The 13,869-nt window shown below is 37.2% G+C and overlaps 1 protein-coding gene across 1 annotated transcript in view; it reads left to right on the top strand.

Annotated features, from left to right (window-relative positions):
• Positions 1 to 11,570: 11,570 nt before the first annotated feature.
• Positions 11,571 to 13,869, top strand: part of LOC139739779 (G protein-coupled receptor kinase 5-like) — a 137,727-nt gene continuing 135,428 nt past the window's right edge. Inside the window, exon 1 of the mRNA XM_071650374.1 lies at positions 11,571 to 11,724. Within this exon, the coding sequence (XP_071506475.1) occupies positions 11,673 to 11,724 (52 nt within the window). The 5' untranslated portion in view covers positions 11,571 to 11,672. The remainder of the gene's footprint in view (positions 11,725 to 13,869) is intronic.

The raw sequence follows: 13,869 nt of genomic DNA, 5'->3' as shown, positions 1-13,869 counted from the left end.
CATCATCACTTTGGTACTGTGACATCATCACTTTGGTACTCAATAGGTATTATGAATGTGGGAATAAAGAAGACTTAAGGTTTTATTTTGTCCTGAAATTGAAAATTATTAAAAAAAAAAAAAGGGTATTTCTATGTCTATTAAGTTTATTTGGAGTGGTCAGGGTGAAAGGAATGTCTGTGATGGGCACTCTGATTCTTTTCCTTTCCTTTTGATTATGTTATGTAGCCAAGGGATAATGTGCTTTCACAATATATTGTTAGGTGCATATAGATCTAGAGTGTACCCTGCACTTTGTAAAGCTGGTAGGTTCAGGCTTTATGATATTAGGTTGTGGTCTGGTGACCGTATGTGAATTGATACTATATGTTGGAATTTTTGAAAAGATGGCTGAAGGTGAATTTGCAACATGAAGAGCATTGTCTTGATGACCAACGAAAATGTCAGTGAAATTAGATGGGAATCCCATAGATTGACTGTCTGTCTGAATGTCGGACAAGTTGTCTCAAATGTGAGAGACTTGATATTGCAATCTTCTTTCTGTGACATCACTTGCATAGAAATCTCTATTTGTTCATGAATATAATTACCCAAACTTGGTAGGGGGTGTCCTCGTTTTATGGTTTGGTGCAAAGGAGTGGAGATCCTCTCTCTATGTGTCTATCTGACATAACATTCTGGGAGGGGCTCAAGATTGCATTGGTGTTTGTTTTTTTTCTTCTGCTACAAAAAAGAATTCCCCTCATAAATCTTGTGTATTGAAATGTCTAGCTTTTTGCAATTAATTACAAGTAATTGGTTTTAGGACGTTGAACCTGGGTAGTGCAGGAAGTGTGTTTCTGTTTCTGTTTCTGCCAGATATTCCAAATAAGTTTCTAGTAGACTTGGCCATCAGGTCTTTCCACAGAAAGAAATTGCCCCTACGTCACTGCTGTTAACTTCAGTGTGGGACATCTTTATTATTCATACCTTCATAGTCTGTGTCAATGAAAGTGCAGACTTCAGTGCTGTGGTGCAGTACATGAATGTGAATACAGCTCAGTTTTCTCGGAGAACTTGATAAAAGGAATGTTCAAGTGACTGAAAGTATTTTCCATGTGCAAAAGCTACTGGTAGTGGGCTCACTTTTCAATGGAATGCTAATAAGATGAACCCAGATGGTAGAACCATATCATTGTCTTCAACCCATCACCAATACAACTCTCCTTCTGAGAGCTACATGCTAGTCTCTACCACACCCTTTTGCCTTTCCCTTTCCTTCTATACAGTGGCTATTTTTAAACATCCTGTCAGACTTGATCCCAGGAGTTTTGTGGGGTTTTGTTCTTCTTCGAATTTGGCCCAATTGATGGGGGAACAGGGCGTACCTGCAACTCGGCGTCACATTACAGATCCAGGGATGGGTCGGGGGCTATCGTTGCCCAGTGGTCACGACTGGCAGATCGATTACCTTCTTCAGGAGAAAGTGTAGTGGATAAACACGGCAAAATTCTACATGTCCTATGTCCTGGATACAATGCCTGTTGTTCATTCTTTGGTTTGCAGGGGCACTCAAAAACATGTCTGAATGATGTAGATGAGAGGCTGACAATCTTGTGTTCATTTTCAGTAATTATTTTTAAGCCATTTTGGTGTTAGTTCAGTTCAGTGAACAGAATATCTGATCAACTTGCTCCACTTTTAACTTGTCACAAGGCAATCATATCTTTAGACAATGACACTACTAAGCCTTGACATGTATTCATTGAACTGAATTGAACTTATTTCCGTAAGCTGTGTTATGCATTTTACCACTTGATGACATTACTATCTGACAATCATGCAAATGCATGAGTGTTTGAAGTGGGGTATTAGGTAAATAGTGTGGAACACAATTCAGAAATCTTTTTTACACAAACTTGTCAATTGGACACCTCACTGCAGTGGGAAATTCAGTATGAAGAAATTCGATGTTACAATTAATATGGCACAAATAGCTGTTTTATTTAGTCCCAAGTGTACAAATTTCTGTTTTTTTGCAGTATGAATATAAGATGAAACTGGTGAGAATCCAGAAGAGGGTTCATGCTTTTAAGGCAAATAGCTGTTTCTTGTAATTCAGAGAAATCATGTGGATAATGTACAGTACCCTTTATTCCCTTGGAACCACAGGACTTCCTGATAAGTATTAGTAGATTTCCCCTATGACATCCACATGGACACCAAATTTTCTCTCCACCTGAGTTTCCAGGGTTTTTTTTTTTTCATAAAGCTGTTCTTAAATTCATGAACGACTTAAAAACGACTGGTGATCAGTTCTTGTGCTGAATTATCGAAATTCTGATAAGTATAGCACATCAGAACTGATCACCAGTCGTTCGTAGGTCGTTCATAACTTTAAGAACAGCTTTATGAAACACCCCCCAGGTTTCATTCATCTATGAGCCAGTGGATGTAGAGCAATTTCTCAATGTAAGCAATAATTCTTTTTTTTAATTCTTTAATTGCATAGAAGCTGGACTAATTTGAGAAGACATTTGATATTATACACTTGTATTTATGTCTCTGATGATGTGTGCTGGACATTTTAATTCATGTTTTGTGCTCCATGAAAGGGAATTTGATGCCTAGACTTGTTCAGTATGTGTTCTGTGAGAACAGTAAAGTTTTGTAGTGATGCATTATATATTATATTTTATCTCAGTATCGCTGTACTCTTCCTGGCATCAACTGTGTGTTGTGAACATTTGGCTGTGATGTACCGATGCATGCTAAGCGACGTTCGAAAGATTACTTTATTGTGGGTGCCATTTTAATGTAAATAAGATTAATATTCTGTATTTTTGTGGGATATGAAACTGCTCCTTCTATCCATGTATTTCTTCTTGATGTGCAGCACTGATGGATTTGTGAATTGTGAACATTGACAAGTGGATTGAATCGTCAATATACATATGATGCATACATATTTTGCAATTTCTCACAGATTATTCTGTTTTTCTTTGCAAAGTTTGAAGGCATTTACTGTAAAACCAGAAACATTGGTGGTGAAATTTGAAACAAACAGCATGAAATTTTCACGAATTTGAAAAAGACCATGAAAATTGAGTATACATGTATTACATGTACTAGTACTATAGGGATTTGTTGAACACGCATGCTGGTTGATATTAAACACGCAACAAAACTGTGCATTTCTATATTAAACATGCACAGTTTAAAAAACAACAACAACAACATACAAACGAATGCACACTTTTAGTACACATACTGGTACAGCATTGTACTGGCAATCAATGCATTGTGAAGACAAAAAAATTCGCGTGCACCTTACTTTCATGAATGCGGCTGGCAAAATTCACTTACACGTCTCATTCACATGAAAATTTCTGGTTTTACAGTATGTCGCATCCTATTTTAGGGAATCTTGACGAGAGGATTGTGGCAAAGATGAAAGGATTTGCAGTCAGTAGAATCGATGATTAAAAGTCGATGCATGAGGGGATGCTTGTCAGATGAATGGATGGATGAATAATATTAAAAGGTGATTCATGAGCTGGTGATGAGGCGGTTTGTTTGATGATGATATACTTCCTTCTGATTACTGTTTCAGTGATTAGTTGATAGTAGGAAAACGTTTTAAAACAATTCATCCGACTCAGAGCGTGTTTATACAGAGAAGCAAAATACGCGCTCATGCCGGCTCATGCGAGAGGACCTCTTGAATTTTGCTCTGTATAAACACGGCGTATGCCGGCATACGCCGCCAAATGCAGGCTCATGCGAGAGGTTCCGTTCGCCACCTTTTGAGGTGGCCGATGCGAGAGGAGCCTCGCGTATTTTGCTGTGTGTTTATACAGACGACCGAAATTCGTGAGGTAACCGGAAAGCGTGTATTTTAATATCTGTCATGATCGAACCACGTCTTCTCCTTCTTACTGAAAAACTGGATTTCAATTGATCATTTGGCTGGTTGGTTGTCGAGAGGAACGTTACAAGAATGACCTTCAAGCTTGGTGGTCCTGATGACTTTGCCGGTGTCATCTTGATTTTTTTCATTTTTTCCCATCATGCAATAAACTGTACTGCGAACGTGACCTATGCTTGACCCCAAAATTCGAGAGGTCCGGTTCAGCTGAGGTCCGCTCGCATTGGCTCGCATCGGCTCGCATGAGCCGGTATTTTGACTTCTGTATAAACACGAGAAATAAGCGCTCATGCGGGAGGTAAAATACCGGCTCATGCGCGCCGATGCGAGAGGCTCCTGTATAAACACGCACTCAGTTTGTGTTTGTTTTCACTCCCATAAAGACATCTAGACCAGAACAAAATTTGTATTTTTTGTGGAAACTGTCAGATTCTCGCTGTCTGATATGGCTGCTGATTTACTCAAAATGCCATCTCTACAGGTCATTCAGAATGTTAACAATTATGTATATTATATATATATATATATATATATATATATATATATATATATATATACGTCCGCCTCAGTCCAATTTCTTTCAGTATATATGAAGAGTTTGTTTGCAAAAACGGATAAGTCCATATTTGCCAAATGGAGATATTAGCGATTAAAGGTCAAGAAAAATAAAGACAATATTAAGAAATGTTTTGCTTCTTTTGACCATAACTTCAAAAATATACCTTTGTATGTAGTGACCAATATATCATTTAAAAGGTATTATTTTGTACTTTATGACATAGATCGTACTTCAAAATCTTCAGAAATGGACTTATTGGTTTTTGCAAACAAACCCTTCATATATACACACATACATATATAGTCCTTCTTTAGAACTCTGTTGCTGCTGAGTGCGGTCATACATATTGTGTATGTATGTATATATACATATATATATATATATATATATATATATATATATATATATATATATATATTATATAAAGAGTTTAAATGCAAAGTCTGATCCATCCATTTTTATTTACTTGACATACTTGGGATAGAAACTGCTAAAAAAAAGCAAGATAAAAAAATACTTCTTGTTTTGAAATGACTGTATTAATCATTGAAAAGAGTTACATTTTCTGTATTTGATGATGACCTTGCTCAAACTCTGGAAATTGCACTTAGCTGTTTTTGTTGTTTGTTTGTTTGTTTTTTGTTTTTTGCATTCAAACTCTTAGCTACCTGAGGAAGTAACAGAACTCTGCTGAGAATCCACCAAGTCTGCTCTGCTCATCAGCTAATGCTACTGTTTCACTCTCTCCCATGCACACACACACACACACACACACACACACACACACACACACACACACACTCAAACACATGCTTTATGCACACAGACACTCCATCAGTCTCAGACAGTGTTCTTGAAATAGTATCATTCTTTTTTTTTTCTGTGAAAACAAGTTGAAAAAGAGAATGAAGATGTGAAGTCTGTCTAGGAATACTACCAGTAGATTGCAAACAAGTTCTCTTTACACTACTAGTATTGTGCTACAGCTATATTGTTTCCCTTCTAACAAGCTCCTGAATCCACCCGCACGTCGTCAGGCAAGGGTTTAAAGGGAAACTCCACACTTTACTCAACTTTACTTTAAAGGTCCTGTTTACCTTTGGGAGCAGTGATTTAAAAAATGTTCAAGATATCACTTCTGATGCATATGTGTAAGTCTGTTGTATCACAAAACATCCTCCCATATAAAATTTTTGCAATAAAGTCTAAAATATAAGGAGATATCAGTATTTTTCTCATTAAACCATAACTGTAGACGGTTTAGTCTGAAAATATGTTTATTATAACTATTGTTCACATTTTGTGTATTCAACAATACTTAAGATCGATTATACGAATTCAAATTTTTCACATTTTTACAGTGGCTGTTTCTATCCATAACTCACATTTTAGAACTATTTTAAAGCACTAATGCTGGGTTTTTGTTTCTTCTGCAAATGGTAAATTATGCCTTTAACAAGAGGAGGAAAGCGAACTTAACTAAGTTAACTCTGATAAGAGTCTGGGAGGAAAGTATAATCAAAAGTGAGGATATAAAGTGAACAAAATAAGAAATGGTATGGAATTCTGAGGTTCAATAATTATGTGTTCCCGAAACAGTGATGATGATCACAATCACAATATGTGGGATTTAGATTATTGATACCATCATTTTACAACTCAATATCATTGGTTTGAGTAGAAAAAAAAAAGAACTACAATATCTTCACCATATTAAAAGTTCATCATTGTTTTTATACATCATTGTAAAATTTCGACAACAATGTAATGTAATGGATATACCATTCCTCAAATCAATTTAATTGAAAGGGTAATACAGGGTACAGGGTCTACTCGTCACTGCTGCAGGCTATGGCAACCTTGCCTCTTTAAATACTTTGATTTTGGTCGGATCGATACAAGTAAGCCTAAACATATAACATGTGTGTTTCTCACGTGCTTCTTTATTGCTTACGTAGGCCCTACCTTTTTCTGCCGTCATTTACATTATGACATTTCACTTCACACTTTCTCCTCTTCAATTCGGTGTTGCCTTCAAGCATCATGTATAGTGAAGGCACAGCACACATCAGCCTATCGTATAAGCAGCCAGTCTGATTTCTGAAGAATGTATAATTTCTCTCTCCCTCTCATTAAATCTTAACATGCTTTCATTAATGTGTGTGTATTATCTTCATGTCGTCTTTGCAGTTATCTCTCCAAGGTTACTCCTAGTCAGTTGATTGAGGCGCTCGAGTAATTTTAGACGTATAAAAGATAACCAAAAAACATCATTCATAGACAAAAAAAACAGTGCTATGTAAACGTGAAATTCGATCATAAGTTGACCTTCGCCAGAGAATACAGTGCTTCAGTCATCTCACCCGGAATTCATTTCCTATACCAGTTTTGACGTGAGTGTGTAGCATCTCTACGTGAATATTAAAAGTACATTGTATGTATCTTAATAAATCAATACAAAATGGAATGCAAATCATTGGTTCGAATTTGAAACGTATAGGCACTATTTTTGTTGTTGTTGTTGTTGTTGTTGTTGTTGAACGGAGAAATAATTGACCTGATTCCATAATTACATATGAATGCATGCTTCCCAAAATAGCTAGAGGGAATATCGAACTGTTGGAGTTCTAGTTCTCTTATTCTGCGATAAACACGATTTTGTTTGCTGACGTATAACAGACCTGTATATGCCTCAAAAATATACACATCACGTGTGTGGAGGACATGAAAACACGTTTCTCGATGGAATTAGAAAATGACAAAAAAAAAACGCGTTATGAAATATCATTGTTAATAATAATGTGAAATGTGTTTGAATATCATCTCCGCTATAACAACAATATGAGCAATAACGAATCACAGATTCAAAGTAGGCAGTATATCACAACTACATCACGACAACTACATTGAGATAACAAGTTGTCAAACGTGACGTTATACCTGTACATCTAGGCATTCATACAACAAAATTACCATCATTCCTTGCATTTACAAAATATGTACATAGCGGGTGGAATCATCACTAAACCATCTTTGATTGCACATACAGGAAATATTAAAGGAGACCTCCGGGTGATTTTTTTTTTAATCTTTACATTTGAACAACTATAAATTACTTATACTGAGGACAGAGTTTCAGAAGTTATGATAATTGGGACGAAGAATAAGAATATTTTCAAAATTTAGAACAAATTGCAATGAACAAGGATGATGACATGGCAGAGTCAACAATAAGAATGCATGAGTTGGGGCTCGAGGAAGCAGAACAAAAGAAGAAGGCATGCATTGATTATACACAGGTGAACTCGCAAGCAAGCGGTATTGTTATGGAATTACACTGCTACATTTCTGAAATATGTGAGCCTCCTATGTCATCATCCTTGTTCAGGTGTAATTTGTTTAAGGTTTTTCAAAATGTTGTTTCTCTGCTCGAGAACCACAATAAATTCCACAAATCTGTACATGGAGTTGTCGATTTATGTACTCCGTGATGAGAAATTATGAAAATCGTCTGGAATGCCCCTTTAAAGAGTTAATCTCAAAACGGTTTAAGCGCCATATTGAAAGGACATCAAAGCCCAAGTATAGGACACCAATATTAGATAGAACACATCAGTGAAAGTTTAAGGAAAATCGGACAATCAATTCAACAGTAACGGTTATTAATTTTGATAGTTAGTTTCGATGCAATCATCGCTTGATAAAGAGACTACTACACTTCAAGACGTCATTGATTATGGACAATGATATACTAGTACAAATATATAGAAAATTCAACATTTTCACTTTTATATAGCATAATGAAAGAGCACTATACGACTTTCAGAAAGCAGGGGGAATAATGTTACCCTTAACATGATATGTCAGTAACAAGTCGATGAAGTAACAATTATATACTTTTCATGAAAAATCAACTTTTGTGGAATTCTCCATATATTTTCTTTACAGTGGTGTTCAAAAATATCGTCATGAAGTGTAGTCTCCTTATCCAGAGATGACAACACCGAAACTTTCAAGATTCATAACCTTTGAAGCGATTGTCCGATTTCCCTCACACTTTTACAAATGTGTTCGACTAATATTGCTGCTTTCTTTCACTCAATCCGCATTTATATTTTGGCTTTTGTTCCCTTTAAATATGTCTCAAAGTTCGTCCATCATCAGATAGAGGACAATAAGATCATTCCAATTCCTCACCCTCAGTATAACAGAGAATATTCTTGAAGTTATGATTAAAAAAAAATCCGTTATCTAATCATTTTCATTGTTCTTTTAATAGGTTTAATCCCAAATATCTTAACTTGACAAGAATCTAATAAATTAATTCGTTTTGCGATAGAACTCTTAATAGAGTTCTATGATAGAAATTATAGATATCACTGCAAACATTTCACAAGCAGAAAACCTGAATAGCAAACTGATTTTTGATAGAAACAACTTCCAACAACTAGTTCCAATTCCCCCTATACTGAATCATACAATGGTCATAGTACATTATGTTTGGTTTTTTTTTTCTCCGAAATTTATTCGTAACTGTTCGTACGTTAATCAACCCTCTTATTGGTTTTACATTAAAATAAAACAACACGATGTTTCTGATTAATCATTCAGCAACGGCAATCCCCTCTCTTTTAAAGAATGTTTGATGATTCATAGAACTTTAATGATTATTGATTTGAAGCTTTAGAATTATGGCGTATTCCTTTTAATTTCATTAAAACTTGAACATGTGTTGTACAGGGAGGTCAACGTACACGCTTTGCGAATATTATTGTATGATATCCTATAATATAAACTCATGAATGATTTACGAATAATTGCAAAATAATGGCAAATACCGTTTCTTGGAAACATTAATAAAAACTCTAAAATGTCATAACTTTCTTATTCTATTCGTCTGCTTCCACTGAAATTCCTACTATCCTGTCTGTTTGATCACACTTAATTTCCCAGAATCAGATGGAGCATATGTTGGATTTTTACTCAAATTATCTATAACGCTGAATCTATCACCAAGTTGACATCTCGCGTAATTGAAATGCTAATAGATTTACATAACTGAGCCAACGACAAGACCAATCATTGCGGAAAGCTATAGTGCATGTTTTAATGTTCACCTACATGTATGTAAGTGAAAATCCCGCATTTGGGACTGACCTTTTATTTTCGCTTGTTCTTTTTTCTTTCTTTCTTTTTTAACATGAATTCTATATCATGCATCCAGGTGCGTACTAACGAACCATATTTCGTTTCCGGACTAGCAGACCTTCGGAATAACGAACCTTGGAAAGAATGAACCTTATTTCATTTTCGGATTGACAAATCTTCGGAAAAATGAACCTTTGGAATATACCGAACCTTGGGGACAACGAACTGGAAACATCATGCACAAGGCTTTTGGAGCATACTTTAAGACTTGGTCTTAGTTGTGTAGGTTGATGCTGTGAGGTCGACACTGCAAAGCCAGCATGAGATACACAAGTCATACACTATGTATACCGGCTTCGGCTGCTGTAACAAATGGATAGATGACTTGGCTGCTCATGGCAGATTCCAATTTCTCATCTTTATTACGAACAAAATATACCCGTGTTATGCATCAAATCTTGATATCCCTTAATCTACAAAATAGTATACATGGTATAAATAATGACAATAACAACAACAGCAACAACAATGATAATAACAATGATAATACAATATCAATGATAATAGAAATCCTCAAAAAAAGGCATTACGAGTCTGAGTTTCCATCATGATGGTAGATGATGTGATGTTGAACTTCAAGATACATTGTACATCTTGTGGTGATAGACGAGACAATAATAATAATAATAATAATAATAATAATAATAATAATAATGATAATAATAATAATAATAATGATAATAATAATAATAATAATAATGATACTGTAATAATGATGATGATGACAATAATGATAATGATAATAAAGAGTAAAGAACAATAAAAACGAGATGGGTAAAATAATGATAATGAACATCATCATAACAATAACATGTCATCCCATTTTGATTTATAGTTTGACGTGTAAGCCGCAATCATTCATAACCAATCAATGCGCTCAACCACATAGTCCTACAGAAATTAATTCATAATCATCACCACTGACATACGTTGAATACATTGCATTTAGATTTCCCCAAAGTAAAATGTGAACAAACAAACAAACAAACAAACAATTTTGTGTGAGGCAAACCTTATTTTGAACATTTCATTCTATATCATCTTTCTTTCACTCTCTCTCACTCTCTTGCTGTGTGTATCGTCGAATATCTGCACACGTGCACGCGATCATCTTTATCATCAATATTACACATGGTAAAGTAGAAGTATGTCACCTCCAAGATGCTTAAAATCAAGAGAATATCAACGCACATGAAGGAAAATAACACGAAAAGAGACAAAAAGAAGAATATTAAGGATGAGGAGGAGAGACAGACAAATTGAAAAAGATTTAAAGGGAAAATAAGAAACTAATGGGGGAAGCATGAAAGAAGAAATGGGCTGTTTTCTAGAATTTTCTACATTTTGTGTTTAGTTTAAAGTTGACATAAAAACGTTCAGATTTATTAAGAATAATCATGTGGTATCTTTATATTCTAGAATAAAACTCTAGAAAGATGCAGAAAAGTTACCTGCATGCTGTTGTATTGTGAAGTTCTCTGAATCTTTACAAAGTTACTATATGTTATTTGCCTCTGCAATGAATTATGAATAAATTAGTATTTTAGAGAGATAATCAGACTTGTCCCTGGAATATTTGGATTCATGTGGCAATTCTATTGAATTGAATGAAGTTTGATATTATTTACGCTAGATATTTGCGCAGCGTCTACAACCTCGGAATTAGCATTTGCATTTTGGCATCCTGTGCGGATTGTGTACAATCTAAATCTGCACGTATGTGCCTCGAAATAATCTTATTAGCACCTCCGATCATCACTACGCGCGACCAACATGTAGTGTACGTATGCGGACTATGCGTTTTCCGTGTTTTCTGACAGCGATCGTGATTTCTGTGTACCGTAAACCCGGCGCGGGTAACTCGAGCGAGCAGTGTTCGCTGCTAATGGAGTTTATACGCTGCTGCTACAGCTGTGCGCGGAGAACCACCACACCCTTTCCCCCCAACCCCTGCACAATTTTGGAGTTTTCAGGCCACGGCCGCCACGACCACCACCTATGGAGTTGGAAAATATCGTGGCCAACACCGTTTACTTGAAGGCCAGAGACGGTAAGACATTTTCCTCGCCTTATGTTTTTTGCATGCTGCAGTTGATCATGAACTTGCGGAAGTTAGCAAGTGCCGAGCGAATGCATTCACTAGTTGGTCATTGAGCGAGGTATGCCCCCGTCTTGTTATGTGTGTAGGCAGTGTACTGTATACGAAGTCAACGTTCTTGATCTTCAACAAGCTCACCCATCCATACGCGTCTGCTGTGCTATCTGTCCTGCACAGCTGCACAGCCACGGTCAAGTTAACTGAATTGAAGCGATTACGATTATTTGCGAATGTAAATCCTCTGTTTTTATCTAATTCGTTCCACGTGGACACTTTCGCAAAGCTTTGTCTAGACTGGGCTCAATGGATAACTGAACACACAACGCAAGATTGTCAATGTGGGATGAAGGCAGGCTCAAAGGGTTTAATGTTTGTGAGGCCAAAAAGAGGAGCCATGCCATCCATGGCAATCATGCAAAATATTTATGAATATAATTTGCATCGATAGACAGATCAGGCATTCAAAAATTTCACATGTTATCGTCCTTGTTTATGAAGTCAGTACCATCCACGGCTTGTGTAGCGAGTGGTGAGACTTGAAAGACAGCCGAAGTATCTGGTAAAAGTAAAACTATTTTCTACACTTTGTATCCCCAGACGGCAAACATCAAGTTGGCAGTCCAGAATGTACACCAAGATGTAGCTTTAGTTCTGATTTAGTGGGAAGAGCGTAACAGTCACACTAATGAGAGGATACAACCTTGTAGAAGAGGTCTACTCTGCACTGATCTATCGCCATCGGGCTCAGACCAAATGAAGACATTTTGTTTTTTCTTTATTTTTTTAAGGCGGGGGGGGGGGGGGGGGAGGGGAGCGAGCAAACAGCATTTTCCTTCTCACCTGCTGAGCTGTACTAGTAGGGCGTCGGTAGCGCGATGCGCTTTGTCATCCCCTTCGAAATTCACGCAAAAGTCGCGAGTTCACAAGTCATCTTTGACCTAGATTTTCTAGGTCTATATACATCTACAGAACATAAAACTACTTCAAAACATTTTTTACAATAAGAGAAATCTATCATATTATCTTCGATACTAAATGATATCACGAAAGTCACATTTTGAATGCAAAAGCGCTAGCATTTTCAAATAAACTTACGACTACCAGATGCGTTCAGTGCGTGTTGGGCAATGGGCAAACGTAGGGCGCGCGTTCGGTCAAAAAGTGGACCCACAATTTTGGCTTAAAATCACCTTTCAGGCATTTTCGCGGATTTATCCCGGGAACAAATCTCCATAAATTTGGTATCATATGAAAGCTTGTGGTGGTCTCATTCTTCTCGTCCTACGCCGAGTTTAGATATCAAGACGTATTGCTACCTAAATTCAGATTTAAGCATAAACATCGCTATAACTCGGCTGTTCCGTCCGACTGTGAAACTGGCCATACCGGTGTAGGAGGATTCAATGGTGCTGAATCCAAAAATAGCATTGGTTTTTCGCTTATTCCCCAGGATAAACCCGCGAAATAGCGATTAAGATACCCTTGTCAGCATAGTAACAGCATCAGCGAACTAAGCGAGGCGGGGCCTACAAGTCTAGACACGTAGTTACACGCCATGACTCGTGGTTACGGCGCGCACTTACGCGAAGCTCCATACAGTCGAGTCGGTTCCCCTTGCATGCATACGATGTTCAGCCTCCGCACAGCTGCTATAGCGCACCGCCGGTACGTAATGTGAGTACCGGTACGTGTGCGCGTCTCCATGTACACTGTACTACATATCGCACATGCACTACTACTGTGTGCGCTTTTACTCCGCCGCGCTGTTAGACCTACGTTTGTGATACGTTTGTATACATGTATGATGGGTCATCGGTCTCGTAAACCCGTACAGCCGTGTGTACAAATCGCGTGCGAGTGCAAGTACAAGTGCGTGCCGCGGGATCGAAGCGGGCCTCGCACAGCTGGCTGGGTAGGTGTGTGCTAGCTGACAGGGATGCGCGCTTAGCCTTAGAAACACGCACGCTTTGAATGTGATAAACGCAGTGAATAGCACCGCCCACTGGAGTGCGCTTGACAGTGAATTTCATTACGCTCGCGACCCCCTTTTTCGCCAAGGTTTTGACAGCGTGAGGATGAAAAATACCCTGTTTTTAT

Source organism: Diadema antillarum, unplaced genomic scaffold (assembly GCF_040938485.1).
Source record: "Diadema antillarum isolate AM-2024a unplaced genomic scaffold, OU_Dant_1.0 seq00000819_RagTag, whole genome shotgun sequence".
Classification (NCBI taxonomy): domain Eukaryota; kingdom Metazoa; phylum Echinodermata; class Echinoidea; order Diadematoida; family Diadematidae; genus Diadema; species Diadema antillarum.
This window is presented reverse-complemented; position numbering and strand designations above follow the sequence as displayed.